Source organism: Pezoporus occidentalis, unplaced genomic scaffold, assembly GCF_034315485.1.
Source record: "Pezoporus occidentalis ecotype Australia unplaced genomic scaffold, CSIRO_AGI_Poc_V1 ctg148, whole genome shotgun sequence".
Lineage (NCBI taxonomy): Eukaryota > Metazoa > Chordata > Aves > Psittaciformes > Psittacidae > Pezoporus > Pezoporus occidentalis.
Window position 1 is genome coordinate 1,701,366 of NW_026913295.1, and position 26,975 is coordinate 1,728,340.

The 26,975-nt window shown below is 47.9% G+C and overlaps 1 protein-coding gene across 3 annotated transcripts in view; it reads right to left on the reverse strand.

Annotated features, from left to right (window-relative positions):
- The window catches only part of MAP2K4 (mitogen-activated protein kinase kinase 4), a 74,789-nt gene that overhangs the window by 8,091 nt on the left and 39,723 nt on the right, over positions 1-26,975 (reverse strand). For all 3 annotated transcript variants that reach the window (XM_062610595.1, XM_062610597.1, XM_062610598.1), the window contains exons 3-7: positions 24,827-25,001; positions 14,384-14,503; positions 7,783-7,902; positions 6,520-6,571; positions 6,104-6,231 (exon numbers count right to left, since the gene is read on the reverse strand). In XM_062610595.1, coding sequence (XP_062466579.1) covers positions 6,104-6,231; positions 6,520-6,571; positions 7,783-7,902; positions 14,384-14,503; positions 24,827-25,001 — 595 coding nt within the window. The remainder of the gene's footprint in view (positions 1-6,103; positions 6,232-6,519; positions 6,572-7,782; positions 7,903-14,383; positions 14,504-24,826; positions 25,002-26,975) is intronic.

Sequence of the window (26,975 nt, forward strand, 5' to 3'; positions counted from 1 at the left end):
CTGCAGACAAAGCCCAGCTCATGCCAGGCACCCTAACACCACATGCAAAGATGAAAGGAAATGGCTGAGATGGAGACCCACCACTGGATGTGCTGACAGCCCAAAGAGGCAGGGTATGAACACATCAGAGAAGGGTGGAGGCTGCCATGGTGCTTCTATTTCAGTGTCCACCTAAACACCAGCACCTCGACTGTGTTGGCTGGCAGTTCAGACCCTGTATGGTTGATAAAGAGTCTGACTGCTCCCCTCCCCAGGAGGTGTTCACCACAAGCCCTGTGGACATGACCAAGATCTCTGGAAGAGGCAGCCCTGCTTTGTGAGATGACTTGTCCTTGTGAGGAATCACCATGCTGGTTCTCAAGCAGCCCTCAGTGTCCAAGATGAGCCCTACAGTAAGTGCTGGAGCTCTAGATGGGTGGGAGCATCCATCCACTCCTGGCCAGTTGTCACTAGTCCGCTCTACAGGAAGTTTCAGAGGCTCTCCCTTATGATGACAAGCCAAGCTGGATGGAGCCTGGAGCAACCTGGTGTCCCTGCCCATGGCAGGGGGTTGGAACTGGATGAGCTTTAAGGGCCCTTCCAACCCAAACCAGTCTGGGACTTGATGACAGCGATCTCACTTTGGTGACACCAAACTCTTTGGCTGATGAAGAGGCGAGGCATCTAATTGCATGTTGATCTTGATTTTTATGCACAGTGAAGCCTAATAAGCTTTCTGGATCTCCTTCTAGGCATGCAGGAGCTCACAGAAGATGACCTCAGTGCTGCAAAAGCCTCAGTCTTAAGAGCACAGATGTGAGTTACTCACAGAAGCAAGTGAAGCATCACAGTCACAGTGTGCTGGGTAGTCTTTTCAAAGGTCCTTTCCAGTACTAGGTGCCAATGAAGAAGCCCATTCACACTTCATTTTCTCTAGGCCTGCACTGCAGCAGTAATTGCTCCAGTGGTGGTGCAGCATCCTACCCCTGCTTCAGGAGGAAACACAGCTCCATGGCCAGCAGACCAAAGGGCACACAGTATGATGGGTGGAAGAGCTGACAGGGAAGTGAAGAATATGAGTTCTTCAGTCTTTACTAACTAGGTGGACCTGCTGTTTCCCCCTCTACCATCTCTAGAAGAGCAGCAGTAACACTGCCCCTGTGGGTACCGGTTTTATACCTACACAGGAGGTAAGAGTAGTATTGCCAATAAATACTTCAGCAAAATACTAATCTCTGCTCGGACTGTTGAATTCAGCCATTCTTTCCAAAATCCCCTCTGTTCTTTGCTTTCCTGTCCCTGCCCCTCAGCCAGGTCAGCCCTGAAGCCTGTGGCTGCACAGATATTATCAGCAGAGATCATGTTTCTAGAGAATGGCCTTTCCTCCCCTCCTATTCCCTTTACGTATTTGCTTTGAGAGAATGTTTCATTTAAAAACTTCTCCAGCAGCATTTTTCCAGGTGGAGTCGCTGGTTTCCATTCAACATGGGATTCCCATCCCCTCCCAGCTGGCTTTCCTACCAGCCTTTCAATTCCTCCATCTCAACAGCAGGAACACAAATGGACTGGTGGACAGGGGACAGTTACTAGGCATGGAAAGATTGGCAGGAGCATTAATGAAGGCAACAAGGTCCTGCTGGGCTTGGCACAGCACATTCCTCTTCATCCGGGTCTGTAGCGATAGAACAAGGGGGAATGGGTTCAAACTTAACAGGGAGATTTAGGTTGGATATAAGGAATAAATTCTTTATTGTGAGAGTGGTGAGACTCTGGCATAGGCTTCCCAATGAAGCTGTGAATGCCCCGTCCCTGGCAGTGTTCAAGGCCAGGCTGGATGGGGCTTGGAGCAACCTGGTCTAGTGGGTTGGAACTGGATGAGGTTTAAGGTACTTTCCAACCCAAACCATTTCATGATCCTATGATTCCTGATAACCTTACTTGTCTTGTTCAAAAAGGTAATTGTGTGGCTGCAGTAAGCTTGGGTTAGTGCAGTGTGTTGTCTGGCCTGTAACTAAATCAAGCATCAATAATTTGCCCTAGTAAATGGATTCACTGATAGAGTTCAGAGTTGTTCAGAGGGCTCTGTTGAGTGAAAGACAGGATTCATAATGGGACCTCAGAGGTGACCTTCCTTGGGCTACAGCTAATAATATCCAATGAAATACAAGATTAGTTACTGAATTCTGCATATTGTGTAACAAATAAGGGTTCCCGAAGATGTGATGTGATTGCTTGATGAGCTGGGCTCTGCCTGGATGCTGACTCACTCAACAAGATAGCATCACATTAGGAACCACTGCTCTTATTACCTACTCCACAGGTGAGACGAGGATTGAAGTTTGCTCAATTTCACACTCTGTGTTTGTAGGAGGATGCTAGAAAAGTAAGGGGTTTACAGCAAAGCCGTAAAATACAATCCAATCCTCCTTAAGGACGTAAGCTGCTCAGCCCCTAATCTCCTCAGAGAAAAGCTTAAGAAGTGATGACATCGAGTCAGGAAGCACCTCCTGGGGAAAGAAACTGCACCGTGAAGGACTCCTTGATTCTGCAAACAAAGCAGAAACAAGAGCCCACAGCCATCTTTTCAAACAAGACTTACTGGTATTTAAAGTATGGATTAGGAGTGTAATTAATAACTAGGACAACTCCATGGGCACTGCAGTAGATTCTCTAGCACCTGAAGAAGCATCCTTAATGCAGGACTTCAGGGGTCTTCTCCATCTGGCACTGTTCTGGAAGGCCACCCCTGAGCTTGGCATGTGCCATCAATGCCACCTCCATTGATGCTTCCAAGAACTGTATGAAGAGGGCCGAGCTCAGGAGACGCAGCAGCTCTTCAAGGTGTTGCTTGAGCCCAACTAAGTGACTCTGTCACAGAACCTCACCAAAGGCCTGCAATTTTGGTGGGGATGCTCTAGAAGTCCTTCAAGTAGTTAGTTACAAAAGGCAATTGCAGGGAGCCCAGTTCTTCTTCCACAGCCTTAAAACCTAAGCAAGACGCAAGCTTTCAAACCAAGACTGAACAGAGTCCAGCAGGAAGCAGTGCAAGGGGTGGACTTCTCAATCCCAAGCGAAAACACAACAACTTCTCCAACACTGGCAGCTCCAAGGTGCAGATCCACTGATCTGCTGCTTCCTGTGACAGCTCTGACAACCCTCATTAAACCACACAGCCCTCGCTCAGCAGCTGGACGTGGCTCCTGCTCCCTGGCCAACATCCTACATTGTTGGTATCAACAGCTATTTGGGGACCCAGCTCCAGTGAACACAGTGTGATCAGGTTCCTGCAGTGGGCAAATGCTCATGCTGGAAGAATTACTGCAAATACCAAGGGCCAAGTGGGCCTTGCAGAGCAAGATGGTCTCATCAGCAGAGAGCATCATCCTGCAGCCCTTATCAGGCCCTCCCTGGCTGACCATACCTCATGCCCTTTGCCTATTTTACACTAAAAAAAAAACATTAAAAATACTATTTCCCTTTTGAAGGGGGTCTGACTGGCCTCACTCCTGCCCAGATACATTAAGGTTTGATCACAGCATCACAACAGCCATCAGCTTCTGCTGGCTTGAAGAAAGAGCTGCCAGATGTACCCTGCATGCTGGGGACATCTCCCCATTTCCCAGGCTTCCCAGTACATGGAAATGCTTGTGTACTTGGAAAGGAGTCACCATGTCCAGAGTGCAGACGGGAAGATGCCAGCCACGTCCCACACTGCCTGCCAGCTGCTGGCTTGTCCCACACACTGAGCACCACACCAAGGCTCTTCAAAACTAACTGAACCAAAGCACTGCTGCTCACTACAAAATCCAACAGAGTCTGGAGCTGCTGATGGAGATGCACAAAGAGTACAGTGTATGTGGACAGAGGGAGGAATCCCAAGGGGACATCAGAAGCACTCCCTGACCCAAGCCCCAGGGGAAAAGAAGCAGTGCAGCTATTTACAGACATGCCAGGAACCGTCTCATAGTAACTGAACCCAACAGCCTGAGCAAAGGAACCACCAAAGCTGAGGGCTCCAAGGAAAAGTGGGAATGTTAATTCCTGGAATTACAGTCCACTGAACTTGGGAGGGGAAAAAGAGAGGGCAGCTTTTCAAGAGCCCTATTTACTGACCTGATACATGCCTCCAATCATAGGGAGAAGTCCACAACCACCATGAGGAATGCTATCAGAAGCATCCCTGTGGTCTGAGATGCAGATACCCAACCTCTGGTCAGAGTAGCTGGGACTGCGCTGGCTCCCACCCTCTCCTGGCATCCCACTGCTGCTCTCAGCACCCCACATCCCACCAGCACAACAAAGCAGGCAGCTCTGACCATCTTCCTTGCGGGAGCTCTGCCCTCTCCAGCCTCACAAGGTCTATATTTAAACAAACTACCCCATTTCAGCATTTGCTGCAGGTCTGGAGCTTGCACAGACTTTGCTGTATCACAGCACCGGTCTCCACTAACAGATCTCATCTGTCCTATCCTGTCCAGCTCATCCAGTAACTAGCTCTGCAAGAAGGACAGTGAAAAGAAAAGGACAGATGCTCTGAAAGGCAGACTGTGTGCTTGCACGGATCAGAAATCAGGGCAGACAGGTTTTGCCTTGGACACCCCAGTGAGATAAAAGCCCATTACCTGGACCTTAAAAGAGAGAGGTCTTTTTTTGTTTCCTTGGTGGCAGATAAGAGAATTCAGAAAGCAGTATTTTTCAGCATATGGAGCCGTAAGATGAGAGTTAAATACAGCCACTGACATTCAAGTTACATTGGCAGCAGCAGACACAGCTCCTTGCAAGAGGTCCCTTCAGCTCACATGAGACCCAGAGATGTTTCCAAAGCAACCCAATGCACAAAAGTTTTAAAAAACTTTCAGAGAGCTCCAAAAAGTCACCCCCACAGCTTTCCCCCTGCAAGGGGAGGGAGGGAAGGAGGGAAGCAAACAGGCAGGACAGACTTGCAGGAGCCACTGCTCAGCCTGAGCCATTCCCACACAGCTGCTCTGCTGCCGCTGCTCTCCGGAATCACATTCTCCTGGAATTAAGTTCTGGCACACTTTGGTATTAAAGTGGTTTGCAAAACTCACTGTAATTCTGCTCTGCAGTAACTCCTGTGATATAACCCTACCGCAGCAAATGGATTTCTTGCAGACCAAGAGCGCCCCACACCCAGACAGCACCAACCCCTCCATGTGCTGTTTGATTTGGAGCATAAAGGCACATTGAAGCTCTGAGCTCCAGCAGCACACTGGCAGCAGTTCCCTGGCAGCACCAGAAGAACCCAGCTAAAACAAAGGGCATTTGGTCACTTTGCCACTGCCTGGGTGCCTTAACTGATGCTGCCAACAGCAGCGTTCAGCCCAGAGCTTCTTCTGGGAAGTGGCTGCTCATCCCATAGGAAACAGACTGACACTTCAGGCAGACCACAGGCATGGCCATGCTGAGTCAGGCCTGCAGAAGGAAGCTGCTGTCAGGGCTGAACATGAGCAGCTTGTGCCCAGGCAGCCTAGAAGCCAACATCATCCTGGCCTGTTATCAGCACCAGTGTGGCAGCAGGGGCAGGGTAGGGATTGTGCCCCTGCACTGGGCACTGGTGAGGCCGCACCTCGATTCCTGCGTTCAGCTCTGGGCCCCTCACTACAAGAGAGACATTGAGGTGCTGGAGAGGGGCCAGAGAAGGGAATGGAGCTGGTGCAGGGCCTGGAGCACAGGTGTGATGGGGAAGGGCTGAGGGACCTAGTGGGGGGTCAGTCTGGAGAAGAGAAGGCTCAGGGGGACCTGATGGCTCCCTGCAAGTGCCTGACAGGAGGATGGAGCCAGGAGGGGCTGGGCTCTGCTCCCAAGGAACAAGGGATGCGACAAGAGGAAACGGCCTCAAGCTGCACCAGGGCAGGTTTAGATGGAGCTGAGGAACAATTCCTGCCCCAGAGGGTGCTCAGGCATTGGAACAGGCTGCCCAGGGCAGGGCTGCAGGCACCATCCCTGCAAGTATTCACACACCGTGGAGACGAGGCCTCAGTGCCATGGGTTAGTGGTGGCCCTGACAGGGCTGGGGAACGGTTGGACTTGATACTCCTAAGCATCTTTTCCAACCCAGCTGATTCTGTGATTCTAAGATCCTGCCCAGCCCATCCTCACTCACCGCCATGTACGGCCGGCACCCTGCATCCCGCGTTTTGGCAATGGAGTCCACAAGCTGTCCACTAATGCCAAAGTCACAGAGTTTAATATTCCCATTTCTGTCCAGAAGAATATTGGAAGGTTTGATGTCTGCAAGAGAAAGGCATTTAAACCAGTAAGTCACAGCCAGAGGTTTCCATGTCAGGATCAGCAGCTGCAGAGAATCGACCCCTTCAGCGCTGCACGGTCACCACTGCCCCTTGGTGGGATGTGCTGACTGGGAGCAAGAGGAGCTGGAACCAGCCCCAAAGATGCCACGCCAGATGCAGACACCCGATTACCTTGACATCTCACTAATCACCCTCTGACTTGAAACAAAGGCCACTTAAAAAGTCTTGCAACGATTCTTGTAGGCAAGAAGGAAAGACAGACACTCACCTCTGTGAATGATTTTCAAGTTTTCTTTTAAGTGGTTTAGTGCTTTCACAGTCTAGGAAAGAAAACCAGATGAAAAATAAGCAAATGTCCTAAGATTCCTGTGATTATTCAACTTCTGGAGCCCCCAAAACAGGAGGGAAAGGCATTAAATATATTGAGATATCAATGCTGTAGTATGCCATGTAACATAAGCATTTTTCTCCCAACCTTTCCTGCAAAGAAGTGATAGGAGGCAACATGCTTAACTTAACACCTATCACTTACAACCTGACAGACCACAATCTTCCAGAAGGGAGCAAGGGGTGAAGAGAAGCCATTTCTGATGTAATTATCTGGAGTAATAACTTCTTTCAAGCCCTATGCTGTACTTTTTCAGTAGCTAACAACCATTCCCATTCCACTTCCAGAGCAGCAACACTGGGGAGCAGCAGCAGCTCTTCTGATTCAACCATTCACCATCAGATGGAAGAGACACCCAGGGAGTCTGATTTCACAGGATGATTTAAAAATAAAATCCCCTGACAGTTTATTATTTCGATTCATTTTGCTTCTGCTGAAAAGATCAAAGCTATGACCAAAGGAGTGGCTGGATGATGGCAAGAGGGTGTTCGTGTTGTGCTGCAAAGCTCTCTGAAGCTGTGCTACCCAAGTCCAACACTGAGGAACAACACCCAAAGATTGGTCCTTTCTGCTTGCCCAAGCCCGTGGCCAAGTGTTTAGGTCATGAAAAGCTCTGCCAGCCTCTGGGGCAGCTGAAGGGCTGTCACTTCCTACACCTTGGTCCTCCAATGAGGTTTCTCCTCTAGCAGCAGAAGCTACTACAGCCCGTAATAGTTTGGCGGGTTTCACATGTCCTGGCTATAAATGCCCAATCCTTCATTCCCTTTACAAACAAGGGAAGGAGAGACAGACCATCTATTTTAGGCACCTTCCTTGAGATGAGACAACCTGCACCTAGCTCACACTGATGCCATCACCAATGCACCTGAAAGAGGGGGCTGGTGCAATGTTCAAGCAGAGCAGGAAGCTGCTCCTGGGGTCTCTATGTACTGATTACAGACCCAGGATCTGCTGTTCTGTCACCCAGTATGCTTTGGAAAAGTCAGAGTATCCTCCAGGATCACTCAAAGCCTGGTGCAATCCAACAGCAGCAGTCCTGCTGCACACAGATCAACCAGCTTTCTCACACGTGAGTGGAAGGGATCTGAATCTTTCCCATTAGCTTCAACAACATATACAAAAAGGTTTAAACAAAATACTCACAGCTAAAGTGATTTTGCCTAGGATTTCTTCTGGAATAACATCATCTAATACACTATATACATATTTGTAAAACTTATCAAACGAGGTAGACATGAGCTCCATACAGATCCAACAGTCACCCTGGAAAGAGAAAAGAATCTTGTTACTGCCAAGATAATAAAGAGAAATAAAAATGCAGAGAGCATGAAGAGATCCCTTGAATGCCATAACATACACGAACAACCACATGCATTTGATAGGAAGGATGGAATGGAAGACTCATCCCTATAAGCACCTCTCCCCACTCTACTCGCCATCTACCTGACTACCTCAGACCTGGTAACACATTTTAGATGCCTGAACCTAGATGAATCCAAGTCTCACAAACTGTTTGGCTCTCCAGAAGGCTGCAGGCACAGTGAGAGACCAGCATGCACAGGAAGACTAAACCAAAAATATCCCTTCGGGGTAATGAGTACCCTGCAGAGGACAGCAGACATCTCACACAACATTCGGAGATGCCATCTGAGCAAGAGAAAATGGAAAGAGACCCAAGTATGTGGTTTTGTTGATTTGCATCTTACAGTTAGACACTTTAAATGCAGAAAGTTGTAAAATGTACTAAGTATCTGTGTTAAACCAAGCTAAGCTTACATAGCACAGCTCTCCTGAGATCTGTACATCAACCCACTCACAGTTTGGTGGCGATGAGAAATGGATTCCCACACTGTTGAAGGGCTTCATCTTTCATTTTAGTATGTATCTACCATATGGTGATGGACAGCTCAGCCATGGACTGATCTTAGTTATTTCAGGGGTTTTTGAACATTTTAGCTCCAGTTGAGGATGACAGAAGGCTTTTCATGAGCTATTTTTGTAGGCTCTCATGCACTTCAGGCAAGTCTTCACTGCTAGAAATACTAAAACACTAGATCTAGACCTACCTGGTCCCCACTAGAAACGACACACTCGCACCTATCTTCTACAGGCTGTATCACCATGAGTGGTAAAACTGCATTAGCTGTCAAAAGCTAAGAGCAGAAGAGTTGATTTGATTAGTCTGGTTGTCTCATCCTGGCTAAACACCACGTACAACACCGATGTGAGGAGCAGCAGCCTGTGCAGGTCATGGTACCCTGGCTGCTGCATGGTCCAGAGCAGGGGATGCCTGTCTGGTTGTGACTAAGCTGCACACTCCTGTGATATAACACCCAACAAGGAGAGGAGAAACTTCCCCAAGTAATTATCCTACAGAAGAAGACAGATTTTCGCTGACCAGCCAAAACACAAACCAACCAAACTCTGTATTAATAGATGGAAATGAAGTTAGGGGAAAAACCCTAGGGTATGGGCATATGCTGGACATGTGGCAATGTCCCATGCTCCCATCCTGCACACCTGAGTCACTTTCTGCTGGAAGAAGTTACCTGGCCCTTATGAGAGTCAGGAGCAACTCTCAAGTTACATGTAGTGGATGAAAAACCTTGTAGAGACACAGGTTTTAAGGCCAAAAAGGGCTTTTCTGACACTCGGAATGACCTCTTGTGAAACACAAGCCAAGGAACTGCATCTGTCTGGATGCCTTCAGTCAAGTGCTTGGTTTAGTGGGAACCGAAGTGTCCACCAAAGGTGTCAAGCTCTGCACATCCAGAGACAGTAGGGCCACCCAGCTTGGTCTTGGCGTGCTCATACACATGCAAGGCTGGTTTCAGCAAAACAGACAGCAAACTGCCACCAGCATCAGGGATGCTGCTGCTTCAGTGACAGCAAATCCATCCCCACCTCCTACAGGAGAGCTCTCCCTTCTGACAGGAAGGGATCTGTTCTCCTAGCAAGGGCTTGGCCACCCATGGGCTGGTTGGGGAAGATGACTGTTAGTTCAGAGCCCATTTTACACTTCTCATTTGGCACTAGGCTTTTTACAGCAGCACAAGGAAGAGCAGGAGCTCATGTCCCCAACCCAAGGGAAGTGGCTGCTACAAGCCGGAGCCCAAAAAGTGCACATTCCACCCAAAACAAAGCAGAAGGGACTGACTGAAAAGGTGCAGTGCTGGACACAGCAGCAGAGACACCACAGTGAAGGAGGCAAGTGCAGCACAGCGGGAAGAGGGCACGACCAGTGCTGCAGGGGGCATGGAGAAAGGTGAGCTCAGGCTACTAGAGAACAAATGACTGGCTATGGATGAATCAATTCAGACTGAAACTGCAGAAAAAAAATGAGGCAACACATGCAGGGAATTTCTCTTTCCAACACTGGCAACAAAGGCAAAATGCAGTTGAGGCACTTCCATATTATCCGGAGTGACTCAGAGGCAATGTAGATCCAGCACCAGTGTAAGTCAAGTGTGTCTGGAACCACACCAGATCCCTACAAGCGATCTGTGTGTTACAAGCCATGTGTGTGCTACCAAAAACTCTATAATAAACTGTGATCCAAGGTTAATTTAAGCATAAAAACCTCTTTATGATCAAAGGCAATGAAGGAAAGACTCGGTTTACTTGGTCTCCTGAAATATATGTTCTATAGAAACCCTGGATTGGGGCACTTATTGATCTGGTAATATAAAAATCTACCTGATCAATGGAAAAAGATAAGAGACCTTTCCAATTCTGCAGCTTCAAGATTCAAACTTCTGCAAGTTCTTAACTCTCTGGGTTTGAAAGGACTTACCCATTGGCAAAGTGGATGAATATCCCTGAGAACTGGGCAGGGACAACAGTCACCCAGCCACTTCCTAATCAAATACAAGAACATGCTCATGTAAAAGAGGAAGTTCTGCTTCCAGGGGAGCTGAGGACAAAACCAACCTAATGAATCTTTCTCTTTAGGTCTCTTCGATCAGGTTGATTTCCAGTTATAAAATTACAAAAAAGCATCTTAATTTTCTCTTCCCATTAGAGCTATTCTTCCAAATTATGTATTTTAATCCTTATTGGGTTCCCAGGGGCTAATGCACCTGCAGGCATTCCGAAAACTGTCCAGAAACCTGCACATCTCATTCAAAACATCACTGCCCATGTCCAGGGTGTACTGAAAATCTGCTTCACCAGCAACTTCTCAATGCAGAGTCCCAAGTTCCCATGTCACAAAGATGCCACCCAGCTGGAATGCAGCTTGGCCCGGGAGTCATGGTGGCACCAACCTGAACATGAGCCAGCAATGTGCTCTTGCTGTGAAGAAGGTGAACAGCATCCTGAGCTGCATTAGGCAAAGCACTACCCGCAGGTTGATGGAGGTGACCCTTCCCCTCTGCTCAGCACTGGTGAGGCCACACTGCCAGTGCTGCATCCAGTTCTGGGCTTCCAATACAGGAGAGACATGGACATACTGGAGAGACTCCAGTAAAGGGCCACTAAGATGACTGAGGGACTGCAGCATCTCTCCCATAAGGAAAGGCTGGGAGAGCTGGGACTGTCCAGCCTGGAGAAGAAAAGGCTCAGGGGATCTCATCGATGTGTATAAATACCTGAGGGGAGGGTGCCGAGAACAAGGACAGGCTATTTTCAAGAGTCCCCAGTGACAGGACCAGAGGCAATGGGCACACACCAACATGCAGGAGATTTCCTCCAGACATCAAGCAACACTTTTTACCTGTGAGGGTGACCAAGCACTGGAACTGTTTGCCATGGTGAGTCTGTGGAGTCTCCATCCCTGGAGATATTCAAAACCTATCTGGACATCACGCTGGGCAAGCAGTCCTACATGGCCCCAACTGAGTATGGGAATTGGTCAAGACAACCTCCGGGGTCCCTTCCAACATCCACCATCTGTGATTCTGTGGTACCATCAATAGACCCATAGAATCCCAGACTGGTTTGGGTTGGAAGAGACCGTAAAGCTTTTCCAGTTCCAATACCCTGCCATGGCCAGGGACACCTTCCAGTAGCGCAGGTTGCTCCAAGCCCCATCTAACCTGGCCTTGAAATTCCTGCCCCAGCTTCCAGGGATGGGGCACACACAGCTTCTCTGGGCAATGCTGAAGGTTTATCAAATTAGCACACTGCAAGGAGCGGCCAACCTTTTTATGCAAGTTGCATCTACACTAGTGAGAGGGAATGAAGAGTGTAATCACCCTCACACAGAATAGTTAGGGTTGGAAAGGACCTTAAGATCATCTAGTTCCAACCCCCTTACCATCCTTATGTAGCTCAGAAGACACTTTTCCTCTGGACTGGGGACTGATCGCAGGGACAGATGCTTTGAGTAGTGCCAACACAGCCAGAGGTTCTATAGAAATAGGCTGTTGTGCATCAATAGCAAAAAGAGCAACTACCTTGTACCAACTGACCACGGACACGTCCACAAACAGACCACGGTGAGTACTGTGCTACTGACACATCCATACCAGCCCTTCTCTCCTACCAGCAGGAGCTCCACACAGGCCACTTCTCCTGCCTTCCCAGGCGTGTTTTGCAACTTGAAATGAATTTGTCATGGAATAACTTTATCAACTATTGAGCTTGTTGGTTTAACTTGGCTTGCTGCACTCACACTGTGTAGGAGTTCCTGCTGCTATCCCGAGGCAGACAAGGCTTTTTTTTCCTCCTCCTCTCTAGAAGAAAGTGTCCCAATCATTGCAGATACCCTACCAATCATAATTTGCTCTCCCCCTCCTGTCAAGTACTGCTTTGAGAGGTAACAAATGGACATGAGTAACCACATCCTCTTCAACACAGTATCTCTGATGACTGGCATGGAAAGCTCCATGTGCATCTGCAGGAGACAGGACTCTCACTGGCACAGCATGGAGAAACCAGCTGGTTCCATGGGGCCAGTGTGAACCTCATGAAGCTCAACAAGGCCAAGTGTAAGGTCCTGCACCTGGATTGGGCACTTGCCACTGTAAGGACTGTGGCATGAAGGGATTGAGAGCAGCCCTGAAAGAAGGACTTGGGGATGGTGACGGATGAAACACTGGATGCGAGATGGTAACATGTGCTTGCAGCCCAGAAACCCAACCGTGTCCTGGGCTTCATTAAAAGCAGCATGGCCAACAGGTTAAGGGAGGTAAATCTTCTCCTCTACTTTGCTCTGGTAAGACTCCTTCCTGCACTCCTGCATCCAGCAACAGAAGTCGGATATGGACCTGTTGGAGTGGGTCCAGAGGAGGGACATAAAAATGATCCAAGGCTGGAGCACATCTGCTATAAAGACAGGCTGAGAGACTTGGAGTCATTCAGCCTGGAGAAGAGAAGGCTCCAGGGAGACATTATTGCATTACAACTTAATTATAACATTATAACTTAAAGGGGGCCTATAAAAAAAATGGAGACAGACTTTTCACCAGCACCTGCAATGACAGGACAAGGAACAACGGCTTTAAACTGAAAGAGGGGAGATGTAGCTTGGACATAAAATAAGACATCTTTTAGAATGAGGGTGCTGAGGCACTGGAACAGGGTGCCAACAGAAGCTGTGGCTGCCCCATCTCTGGCAGGGCTCAAGGCCAGGTTGAACAGAGCCTTGGACAACATGGTCTAGCGTGAGGCATTCCTGCCCATGGCAGGGGGTTAGAACTGGATGATCTTAAGGTCCTTTCCAACCCAAACCATCCTGTAATTCTGTGATCAAAGACGCAAATGTGTTAAGATGCTGCCTGCTGAGGGACAAGCAGGACCACAAGACCATCGCTATCAGAAAATGCTTGCTGAACGTGTAAGAATACAACAAAGGAGAAGCATGTGTGTAGTAGTTTTTGCCTATCCAAATCCAACTCTTTATACTCACAGAGGCTGCCACAATAACATGCCTGTTGAGGTTACTTTCCTCACTACAAGCTAAGATACTTGGCTGGCTTCAGAAGAAGACCTTGAACAGGTTTTTCCCAAGTGGTTTAGTATTCCCACTCTGCAAACTGCCAGCATTCTAGAGCTTAGCTCTGCTGCTCTACAGCAACAGCTCACTCACTAGAATGGCTGCCTGCCTTTCAGAACAGGCCATGGCAAGGCAGTGAGAACTCCTGAGCACACAGACAGCACCCCTTGCTCAGGAGACACTCAGCTGCATACAACTGAAGGCTATGGCAAAGTATCACAAGCACTTCTGCAAACAGATTCTGCAGGCCACTGTCAGAGACAGAAGACCCTGCTAGGAGTTTTGGGTCTGACCCAGCACGATTGTCCTTGTTTTCTCATGTATTTGCACGTACAAACCACTTCAAGGCAGATGCATGCCTGGCAGTCTGATACAGCCTGGATCTGTACATCTATCAGATAACCTTGTGGGGAGCTGCGACTACTACCACAGCAACCACCTTCATTACAGGGACAGAGGTCCTCCACATGTCCCCATCTCACAACCAATGCCACGAAGCACATCAGTCTGCATGGGAGAGTCACAGACGCCAGAGCTCATCACAAGAGAAGAAAAGCAAAAAAGAAAGAGACTCAAATGCACAGAGACATCACAACAACCAGGAGTAGCATGGACGTGCTAAGCAGCACCCAGACATCCTGGTCTCTTGGTTCTATACCCTTGATTAAAAGTGGAGACCTAAGAAATCCGACACAAATTAACTTTTTCCTCCTTATTGCAAGTTGGAAAATGCAAAGGGGAAAAAAAAAGCAACCCCAAGGTAAAACCCAAACTCTGCTACGAATGAAGCAAGTTTGGAGTGCCCACCTCTCTGAAGAGCGCGCCATAAAACTGAACAATATACGGGCAGTCACTGCTTCGCATTACTACATCAAGGTCCATGAGAAGCTGCTTCTGTTCCTTTTCATCCACTGTCGACCGAATTCTCTGAAAGAGGAAGAGTGGCAGAGACTTTATCACTTACATGCCATTACTGTATCCTCAGACCCACTGCTGGAGAAACATGCCAGGGACCCCAAACCCAGGGCTGAGTAGGCAATCCCCAAAGCATGCTCACACATGCTCTATAGAGAATTAAGCTGTGTTCTCAACTAAGAAATGCAACTGAAAGCCCCTAAAGCCATTTAACTCAGTCTATAAAATCCCCAGTCCTCTCGTGAGCATCAACATTTTCAGATGAAATGTCAGAATGAAATTCAAGAGCAGAGATTTCATGGAAAACTACAGCAAACCAACAGATTCAGCCTTTCGTTTCCAAATTCCCACACAGTTCTTGGCCACATTGGATGGAGCTCGAAGGCTGGTTTGAAATTTAACCAAAGAACACTATGTTTAAAATCTCTAAGACAAACACAGAAGATAAAAAGGTCTTGGAACCTTCCACCCATGGTGGGCAGGGGGAAAAGGGACGATCACATAACGAAGGGAACACACTGCTCTGGTGATACTAATGGTGGGCAACAGTCCTGTGAGCTCTTCTCATAAAACTAGCAACACTTTACCTAGCACTGGTCTAAGGAATATTAACACTATATAAAAGATATATATATATAAAAAATAAATACATGTATGTATGTATACACACACATACTATGTGTATATATATGTATATACACACTATACTTATATATACACTATATTTAAAGTCTCATTTGGGCTTGAAAGAACAATGCAAGTTTGAAACTAGAAAAACTACATATTTAAACATGAAGCTTCTTAAGTGAAGGATGGAGAAGGCCATCCACAGTTTTCCATGTGATTTTATGGACATATGTAACATCTTGCAGTAATAAATGCATTCCCTGGATCACAAGGTGAGGAAATAAATGATCCTGAAGGTGTGACTCATGTTGAAAAAAAAGCACATTTTAATAAAAACATTAAAATTTGGCAGAAAGTCCAAAGCAACAGAGGTAGCTTGGACCCTCCTTGAGGAGAAAAACTATTTGGCTATCCAAGAAAGAAAAGTTATTTAAGCTTGTGGGAAAAACCTGCAGGATACCAGCACCTGCTCCCACAATCTGCTGGTGGCATCAAGACCACACACTTCAGCAAGCACAAGGCTAAGAACATGAAGGTACTTTCAAGGCTGACCATTCATAGAGCATTATCTGAGAAACATGATTATGCACCTGAAGACTATTTTGTGATGACCCACATAAAATAAAGACAGTTTGGACACTGTAATTTTCCTTACCTTTGGTGTATCCTGATATTTTGGTATTTCACCACACGTTCTTAATGTTCTAGTAGCTCTAGTTTGGCCTAGAGCAGCAATTGCCAGGTTCATGCCCTTTTCCCTCCCAGTGAATTCTAGGGAATACTCAGGAAAAGTGGCAAGAGACTTGCCCAGCACACCCCCAACTGCAGCATCCGCACCCTGCTTTGCTATGGAGCAGGTGGGATTTCGTAGTCCCAAACAGAGCAAGAAGATGGCTCAATGGACGAGTAATGCAACTAAAATGCTTCACCTCTAGGTCACTGGTTCAAGTCTGTTTCACAGAAGCCCAGGCATGTCACTGAAGAAAGCCTGGTGAATTCGATTATTCCTTTGTCTTGTGTCTATACCATAGAAAGCTCTACAAAATGCTAAGGCTGAGCAGATTGAAGGTCTCATTCCAGGTGGCTCATCATCAGCCTTGGGTGAAATGAGCACGCCATTGCTCTGACAATGGATGCCAAAACCACCATGGAGAGACCTATAAGGAATAGTTCAGTCTCTCACTAAGCACTCTGAAAAGTTCACCTTTTGTGAGGAGCAATACCAAAAGGAACTTTTCTCCACGTTGTAACTCACATCTCCCTTCTGTGCCAACAGCATGTCTGTCTCCAAAGAGCCTCTTTCCTGATCATCCAGCAAAGACTTCTCTGCACTCCCCCTGTATCTGCACAATCCTGTCATAGCCATCCCTACAACATGCTCTTCAAACTTCTCAACTTTCCCTGAAAGCATCTCCTCTACCTCTGATGTTTCCTCCTCTGCTATTACTTCTCCAACTCTGGAAAGCATGTGAAATATACGTTGTAGGGAGCAGGTGATTTTAACAGCACCCCAGACCAACACTGAACCCAAAGATTCATCCTTTTCCCAAACACAATCACCCCAGGGAGCAAAAGAAACTGCAGGCAGAGGACCCAGAGGATTCAGAGTGGGTTTGCTATAGGGTAAAGCAGGCAGACATGGGAGCCAGAAAACACCTTGAGACACCAGCATGGATTCCCCAACAAACACTGCTTCAGGGATATGCCTCATAATGATAGGAGGCAAGACTGGGAGGTCTCATACCAGAGTGCTGGAGACTGCTGAGTGGCAAATTCAAGAGGAGGGGAAACTCAGGAGCAGCATGCAGCACCACGCTGAGCGGAGGTGAGCCCAGGCTGGAAGAGATGGCTTTGTAACCATGGGGCCTGGTTACAATTCCCCAGGTAAGGAATGAGTGAAACAAGGAAGAAAGCAAAAGGTGACTGAAGTCACCAGTCACCCGAAGAGCACATGAGCCATAATGCCAATTTGCTATCTAACTCCAAGGCATACTGCAAAACACTGCAGGAGCTACCACAGACTCATTCCCCCAAGAACATGTGAGAAGGCAGGGAAGAAAGGCACAAGCTGAGGCAACAGCCTGAAGGCACCATGTAAGGCAGGGATGGACAGATCTGACTTAGCTTCAGGTCTTACCTTGAAGAGCTTGGTCACTCTACTGCATGTAGTCACTGACATGGCCAAACAAGCCACATCTGGAAAAAGTGGGGTCTGTAGTAGAAGCTTATGGAAAGCCTCTTTTTTAACAATTCCTTGTTGGCTTCACACTTAAACCGCATCAAACCCTCCAGAGGAAAACTCTCCAGCCCTTTTAATACAAACACAAGTTAGGACAAAGCCCTCTGAAAGCCATGCTCTGGGCAACATCAACAGCAAAAGGATAACCTATGCTGTGGACTGGACCATTCTCAAACCAAAAACCAGACAGATCGCAGAAACCAGACCCAAAACAGAAGCCACATCACCCAGCCCCGGTACACACATGGAAAGATTCAGGTGCAGTGGGTAGGGACAAGTTAAAAACAAAAGGAAAAGAAAGAAAAGGAAAATGGTACAAACACCAAACTAAAAACCAGCTCCTTGAGTTGCAAGACTCAAGTGGTTCTGGGCAACCTCATCTAGTTGAAGATGTCCCTGCTCACTGCAGTGGGGTTGGAGCAGATGAGCTTTGGAGGTGCCTTCCAACCCAAACCATTCTGTAATTCTATGACTCCAAGACAAGGCAGCGCTGTCCCGTGCACAGGGCTCACATGTGTCCTCAGCAGGAAGCACAGCCCAGCCCTGAACAGTGCTCCCAGGGGATGGCTGGGACTGTGGACACCAAACCAGCAGGAAAAGGGGGTTTTATCCACTTGCTGCTGAGGGTGAGAATATTTATCTACTGCTTCGAAACAGACTTCCTACTGACAGAAGTATGTCAGGTCTCCACCTTCCCACCTCTTCTAGTAAGGTTCTTGCTCTCTCCCCATTTCCTTTTAGCCCTTACTTATTCACTGCCTCCCCAGTGGGCTATCAGCAGGGCTTGGAGCACTGGTTCCCCAACTCTCAGCCAGCTACCCAGCCAGATGAGTGAAATAAAGTTCTGCTCAGTAAAACAGAAGGAGTCAACCTGGGAAAGGATGAAGAATGGAAATGATGATTTACAAGCAAGCCAGCTTGCAAAAAGCCCCAAGACTTCAGAAGTCAGGTGGGAAATCAGGACAATGGAATTTGCCCCTTAACTGAGCTAAATACACCGAGGTGTCATTTTGGTGGGCTTTTATATGCCACCAAGCACCCGGGTAAGGATGGAGAGATTATGGAAGTATAAACAGATGTTAAAATGTCTGCTCTCAGGGGTATCTGATACTTAGCAACCTATCCCAGCTGTGAGACTGCCACCAGAGAAAACCTGTGAAAGCCAAAGACATAACATCTGGTTTAAAGCTATGGATGAAAGAGAGAGGAAGCACTGGCGACAAGGCAAAATTATGTGAAAGAGGCACTGTGCTCTGAACAAGGAATGGCTCCACAGCTTACTGGCTTCTCCAGGGATCTTTTGTGGGCACCTCAGAGGCTTGAATTTTATGGTTATTTAAGCAGTGCCTTGGCCAGCTTCCCTGATCATTCCCAGATGATCCTGAAACTGCTGCTGGTTTTCTTAGGACAAGTTCAGAGCAGAAGTGGAAGCCCACCTGTAGTCTGGTCAAAAATACTGCTAGTCTAAGCAGAAAACAAGAAACCAGCAATGATAGCTAAGGATACTGGCTGGAATCGGATACTAGACTCCAGTACTGCAGAGCAGTACTAAATCAGCTAGGCTGATTTATACAATTCATGGCATCATGGAACAGTTTGGGTTGGAAGGGACCTTAAGATCATCTAGTTTCAACCTGCCATGGGCAGGGACACGTAGGAACACACTGGAAGATACAGGGACACATTAGAAGATACAGAAAATTCTGGTATATGGCAGAAAATCACTACAACTTTTGGATTCAGGCACAACTAAACACAAGGATTGTGGACAAAAACATCCTCTAGCCAGCTGGCTTAATGTCCTATTCCTGACTGAAAATGAATGGAAAGGAGGTGACAAGAAGCCTGAAGGTCAACCAACACACAAAGCAGTCAGTATTTGTCTCTTGATGGTGTATGTTCCAGACAGTTGAACTGGCTGAAAAGAAACTGGAAGAAGCTGCCAGTGCTGAAGCCCAAATGTCAGAGGCATCCCTGCTGCAGGGCAGGAAGGGGCTGCCTGGCCCTAGGGGCTGAAGGGGAGCAGAGCAGGAGGTGGTCAGGACATCACGGCCATGCTCAAGCTCCTGCCCTGCTTTAAATACTTATTTAGCTTGTGGACTCTTCAAACAAGAGGCTTTCCTGGCCTTCAAGAGGCCTTTTTAAGTACCCTGGCTAATAAAACCCTCACCTGGTATTACATGCAGTGTTCAAGTAAAAGTCCTGCTCACCCCCCAGCTTTCATTCCAGTTTGGGGTTTTTATTCATTTCTGCTTTTATGGAAAAACCAAGTATGTCAAAGATCTTTCAGAGTTATTTCTTTTGTGTGTGTGAACTATCCCCAGTGCCAGAGGGAAAGCTCAGCACAGAAAGAAACCCCCCAGCTGCTGGGTGAGCTTCCCAAGAAAACCATTTCATCCCAATAAAATGAGGCTTCTCATTCCTCTGATGTGCCCAAGACACATCAGAGCAATGAGATCCATTGGTCCCCTCATGAAACAAGATGCACAAACCCCTGGAGCAGCTGGGACAACAAGAGGTGCTGATGCTGGAGGGCAAATGCAAAAGGGGGCTGAAGAACTGCGAAGAGCCTTTGGAATAAACCCAGGAGTGACAGCACAGGAGCAGATCCTGAGAAGGGACCAGGTCTCCCCACAGAGTGAAGCGGCTCAGGACATCATTCACAAGTCACTTATAAACTCCCATAGACTGGGCAAAAGCAGACTAAAGAGGAAAAGAAGAAACCAGAGGCCAAGTGAAAGGACACTGGGTGGAACTGGACGCTGGACCAGGCAATATTACAGAAAGCTGGTACTTGTGCTGTAGGCAAATGCCAGCCAGGGCAGGGACTTCTTCAAGAAGGTGCCCAGAAGAGAAACGTGCCAAGGCAGTGAGGAGCTGATGTACAAACTGGCTGTGCAGTCGTGCATTTACAGATACACGTGTTGGATACTCATGATGGACAATGTTGGGCTGTTCCCTTCTGCAACTGGAAGGGTCTTGACCTCCTATCAATAAATCCTCAAGAGAATCAAGAGGGGTTTTGCAGTGAGAGGAAGACCACAATGCAAGCTGACTGAGAGCAAGCCAGGGCTTTGTATCTCTAGGAAGATCTGAGAGAGGAAGGGGCCTAATGAATAAGGGGATTGTCTTCTAGGAAGAACTGCAAAACTCAGTGTAACAGTCTAGGGATAAAAAAGAGAAAGGTGTGAGTATAAATCCTGAGTTGGCTCCCTCTTTCCTTTAGCCTTTCCCCTTCTTCCTGATAGCTCCAGGAAGAGGCTCTCTATGGCAAAAAGGCTGCAGGATACAAAAGCATCACTCCAGAGACTATCTGTGCCTCTTTTACCAACCTGCTGTGGCCAGCAGCCTCACAAGTTGCTCCTGCAGCCACCCCGGCCTGTTCCTACAGAGGCACATAACGTATTCTTGTTATTTAAATAGACAGAGAGGTACAGCGTGACAAAGGCTGAAAGAGAGGGAGAAGCAGGACAAGAGAGACAGGGAGAAGCAGGACAAGATCTCATCAGCCGAACCTCTCCTCAAAAATGCTCCACCAGATGAAGCTTTGCTGCAGTGGTTTCATGCCAGTGACACAACGAAACTCATCCTCCTCCTTTGCCTGTTCTCCTCCTTTGCTGCTGGGATGGAGAACAGCTGAAAGGTTTGACTCACGCAGCAGCCCTGCCCCTGTGAGCAGCCAGACACCCTGTGAAGGGTGCCAGGATCCATCCGTTGGCCGGTAAGGCCAAAACATGAAAGGAAAAAGTGAAAGCGGTGCCTCCACCTGCAGATGTCAGGTTATTTATGTTACAGATATTATCCTGAATGAGATTTAGCACCTGGGAGTTTTTCTCCTGCAGTGGTAAGAACTACTGACTGGAAGCACACAGCAAAAGGGTTCTGTTTGGGCAGCAGGAGCTGGTGCTCTGCAGCACCGGTGCCACAGCAGAGGGAAAGCAGAAGGCTGAGCTAACCCATGCTTCAGGGAACCAAAGGTTGCTCCTTGTGCAAAGGCAGGTTGAGGGAGGGGATCCTGCCCCTCTGCTGCGCTCTGGGGAAATCCCCCTGGAGTCCTGATCCTGCTCTGGGGCAACAACAGAAGAGGGACCTGGAGCTGTTGGAGGAAGTCCAGAGGAGGCCATGGAGCTGCTGCGAGGGCTGGAGCAGCTCTGCTCTGGAGCCAGGCTGAGAGAGCTGGGCTGGGGCAGCCTGGAGAAGAGAAGGCTCCTGAAGGGGAGACCTGAGAGCAGCTCCAGTGCCTGAAGGGGCTGCAGGAAACCTGGAGAGGGGCTTGGGACAAGGGATGTAGGGACAGGCCAAGGGGAATGGCTTTAACCTGCCAGAGGGGAGACTGAGATGAGCTCTTAGGCAGAAGCTCTTCCCTGTGAGGGTGCCGAGGCGCTGGCACAGGGTGCCCAGAGAAGCTGTGGCTGCCCCATCCCTGGCAGTGTTGAAGGGCAGGTTGGAGACAGGGGCTTGGAGCAAGCTGCTCTAGTGGAAGGTGTCCCTGCCCGTGGCAGGGGTCGGAGCTGGAGGAGCTTTAAGGTCCCTTCAACCCAAAGCATTCTACAACTCCATGGATTTCACACTGCACACTCGTAAAACAAGGAAGATTTGAATCTGTCCACAGCAGAAGGGCCTGACAAGCCACAAGGGATGCAGCCTGTTCCTGGGCATGGTAGCTCCAAACAGGACTTGGCACTTCCAAGAAGCAGAGTGGAGAAGATGGAGCAGGAGCTGGGGGAGACCCCTGTACCCATTTTCTCTGCATCTGATCAGCAGCTTTTGTTGCCATCTCTGTTTCACTCATCAGTGCAGAACAGCAAACAACTTTTGGCTTGTAACCTCCATGAAGCTACTCTGTACTGCTGGATGTCCTTCCACGGATGACCTGCCTGCTGCAGTGATACTGCTCCTGGGGGAGCACAGGAGTGGGAGAGCAGCACCAACAGAGGCACTGGCTCCCCAATCCAGTTAACTGCAGGGCAGCATTCCTGACGCTCTGCACACAACATGGTGCTACACCATGGAACTGCATCAGGCGTTATTGAGATCATACTAAAGACCTCAAATCACCAGACTGACATGTTTTCTTCTCAAAGCACTACTCCACTTCTAAACCTTCCCAACAGAAGCACATTACGCTGAATGAGAAGAAAATAAGTTCAGTTCCTGCCTGTAGAGCAAGGAGAGACATGGAGAGTAGCTGGCTCCCCAGAAGCCAGGTTGGGAGCTGGGGCTTCAGACAGCAACAGCTCTGCAAGTTGTCAGGACACCACAGGCCTGGGGGACACAGAGTGAGCAGGAGGTGACAGCCCCAAACATGGATGGCTCATAGGGCAGATTTAGGCAGAGCAGGAGCAGGGAGATTTATGCACAACCTCAGCTTCCCCCAAAGCAATAGCAATCTGAGAAAGAAAAGACTTTGCAGTTCAGAACGAACTAATTGTTAGCCCAAGCTCAGCCCTGGCCTGAAACCTCACCTCAAGTAACTGAAGCATCCACACTGTGGAATAGCTGCTGCTGCACTGGGTCTCACTTGGTGTTCCACTCACAGGTCTCCCTTTGACGAGCTTCATGTTTTATCCCCACTGGGACAAACAGAACAGTCCTTTGCCACTGACATTCTGGAAATGATGCAGTTGCTGGGACTCTCTAAACTTCCATCTCCTGCAGGCCTCACCATGCCTGCCCAAGGCTCAGAGAGTGGCACGAGGCCAGCCCACAGCTTTGGCATTTCAAAGTTCCGATACTGTAAACCTCTTGGATTTTATCTGTTCACAAGTGGGCCCCCAGGTTCACCACCCCCATGAGGCTCAGGCAACCTCTCTTCCCTTGGGAAACCCAGCTCAACATGCTGTGCAATGTCACCTTCAACTGTGCGCTTCAAGAACACAGCATTGGTGCCTTCTGCCTCCCAGATGAGAGCTCTACCCACATCACAGACCCTCCATACTGACCAGATTATCCCATGATGCTGATCATCCCTTCTGCAAACAGAGTCCAGGACAGCATAGTGTCTGTGCTAGCAGATGCATCTCCTCCTTGATGATGTTAGCTAAGCCAGCACAGCGCTCTTCTCACCACAGTGGTACATGCTGCAGATCTTTGAACCAAGCCACCCACCTGTATACATGTCTTTTTCCTACCCATGGCTATCATGATTATTGTAGCAGAACTACAGTCAACCAGATCCCACACCCTGGGCTTGAGAAGCTGGGTGTACCCAGACATCTTTTCATCAGCAGTTTTCAACCTGTAATCTGCAAACTCCAAGTTCCACCAAAGACAACTAACTAAAACAAGCCTTTAGCTGCAGACAGTCGCTAGCCCCAATGGAGACTTTTAGGGATTCAAAACCACGTTGAAACACCACTGCATGGTGATCCAAAATGCTCAGAGACCTGGCCAGTGAGCCCACTGCTGTGAGGAAGTCAGTATGTACTGGAGAAAGTCGAAGGGTGGTAGTTACTCCAGTAATGTGACACACTAGAAACAAGTACAAATCATATTCACAGCAGCTGGGCTGGGGCTCAGACAAGTCTACCTGGCACGTGAGACCAGCAGGAATGTTTCCAGGTCAGAACAGAGAAGACTCCAAAGAAGACAGAGGGCTGGAAAATAGAGCAAACAGACTCCTACATAACCCACTTCTACTCTTTCATGGAAGCACAGTTGGTATCATCCACAGAGTTAAGATTGATGTTATTAGCTACCAGACAGCAGCAAGCAAAGGAAAGGACAAGAGAGAGGGAAGGGAGAATGGCTGCTGCCCATCTTGCCGAGCTTGAAGGACAAGGAGCTCCTCCAAGATGCCCAGTGAGCACCACTATGTGGCATGCCAAGGATTCCACCTGAGAAATGAGGTTACAACATTGCTCCTGGTTTCAAGGGGAGATTTTGGGGAGCACAAGGTAGAAAATGGGCAGTCCAGAAAACTGCTACACTTGCCATCTCCAGAGCAGGTCCAAGCATGGAAAGCGCAAAGCAAAGACACTCCATCATATATCAGCAAGAGCAGAATACTCCCTAGAAGATGCCCACTCCATTGCAGCTCCTCCTGGTGAGGCTACACCATGGCACATGCTTACACAAAAAGCAAATTAAGTCTCTACCTTATATCCCAAAGGCCACCACGGAGCTATTAGATGTCAACCTGTACCTAGCATCAACCTAGGCTGTATCTGAACCAGTGACCCAGAGGTGAAAGGCCCATGCCCCATTATCAGTCTCCAGAGACATGTGATCCCCTCAAAATAGCAGGTTCCTGATAGACATTTTCAAAAGGGCACAAGCAATTATGAGAGCTTCACAAATCACTTGACAATATGCCCATTACACAACGTATTTTCAGCAAATAGCAGCCTTTACACTGGAAATAAATAGAAAAGAGCAGTAGATGGGTGCTAGATGGAAGAACATTAATTCTCCATCACATTTCATCCCTAATGGACTGAAGTACAAATGTAAGTATGGGCATCACCTACTTTAACTGCCATAATTTGCCCACTTGGTTTGTGGACCATTTTGTTGACAGAACCATAAGCTCCTCGTCCAATTTCTCCAAGGTCTTTCAAGTCCTCTGCTGTAAAATCCCAATGTTGTTCAGGGGAAATCTTCAATTTTCCTGATGATTCAATGCTGTGTGTTCTCAGTCTCTCTCTGTCAAAAATATTGGGAAGCAATTTTTCCACATTTTAAATAGTCTGTAAATGTCTCTTTTCAGCACTTGATTAAACATTAGAAGAGAGGGGTTCACAAAAGCTACAGCAACAATCGGACTCCACGAAGGATTTGGTTGGGGTGGGGAGGTGCAGGGGTGAGGGGAAAATGGTCAATCAAAAATGACATACACTTGCCCACAGCTTCAATTTGCATCTACATTTCTCCAGCTGCAGTGTAAAATTCAATGTGTCTCATATAGTAGAGTCATTCTAATCACTCACACAGTTCTTTCTACTTGGCACAAAATACATCGGGCTTCAAGCAGGATCTGGTAACATGCAGAACCAAGAGACTGAAGAGCCCCATCTCCCCATAGCTTCTGCTGCTCTACACTGCCATGCTCTCAGCAACTGCCTCCCTTCCCATTGATTTCTACAACACAGGCACATTCTGTGTGAATCCAGGGCACTTTAGAAAGGATTTGCTCTTAATGGAAAACTGCACTTTAAAAACAAAACCCCAAAACATTTTAAGCAATAATTTAATTTATTCAAAACCAAATAAACAGCCAATCATTTCCATGGATAAACCCCAAGTTGTTTGCAGTGTATGAAAACAAACCCTGCCTGTTCAAGTGCCTCTTTACCAAACACCTGAATTAACATTTTCAGGCAAACATTGCTCCCACTGAAGCCACAAATCCTGGACAACTAGGAAGGAGCAAACCAATGCCCCAGATGCGCAGGACAGAAGAGTTCAATGGTTGTTTTGAGCTGTCCCAATGACTCGTTCAAATGCAGCAATGCTATTGCTATTGCTGAATTAGTAGGAAATGCACAAGTATTTTCAACACTTTTCATCTCAAAAATGCCATGCAATTTGTCAGGTTTTCATTAATTCAGAAGCTGATTTGCACTTCTTGGGTTGTAAAGTAAGCCAAAAGCCTGACTTTTCCCACTTCCAAGTAGCATTAACAGCATTAAAGGCAGCTCCCAGTGCACTGCACACCAATATGACAGCACACAGGTCCTTCTGACCACCCTGTGTACAAGGGAGATTCTATCAAACTCATCCCACAGACTCTGATCACTTCTCTTGCGCATTTGATCAAGTCACCACTCACTAATCCAGGGGCTCGCCCAACAGCCAGCCCGCAGGTGAAGTATTTGACCAAACACACAAAGCTTATGGAGCCTTAAATAAACACGTTATGGGCGATTCCATGCTGATAAAAGCAGCCGTGTGCCAACCAGCAGCTGAGGGTGCTGCCGGCTGCGAGGCTGCACCCAACCAAGACCTCTGCTGGGCTTTATTTGGAACCTGGATTTTGTGAGGGCAACGAGGTCAGGTCCAAAGGTCAAGTGACTGGAACAGCCCCGGTTCAAATGGCTTCATCTGCTGCACTTCAGCTTCTCTGCGCCCCTTTGGTTTAGCACTTTGGGGCTCTGAGCAGCTGCATGTCCTGAACCCTTCATCTGCTCCATGGAAGCCTTGCTCAGCAGCTCCTCTCACCACTGCTCTGCCTGCTCTGGCCTTTCTTGCTCTATAACCTGCCTAGCTTGAGATTTCCCATTTGCCACTCCCTATGGTATCCCCTCCACATCCCCTAGGAATAGTTAGGGAAACCTACTGACAGCACTACAATGCAGCACGGATGTGACAGACACAGCAGCCCAGGGAGCAGAGGTGACAGCCCTTCACTAGCACTGTTCACACACCTGAGGGTGTCTGTGCCTAATAAATCACTGCACTGACTGGTGGGATCTCCATGGAATTTGTTTACTAAAAAGCAATGAATGAAAATAAGGCAGTAAAATGAGGGAAAAAAGAAAGAGGGAAAAGAAAGAAAGAAAAGGAAAGAACGGCAAAAGAAAGAAAGGGAAAGAAAGGGAAAGAGGAGAAGAGAGAGAAAAAGAAAAGCAACATGACCTCCAGACTCTGTAGGCTGATTATGCCGGAAACTGCATGAAT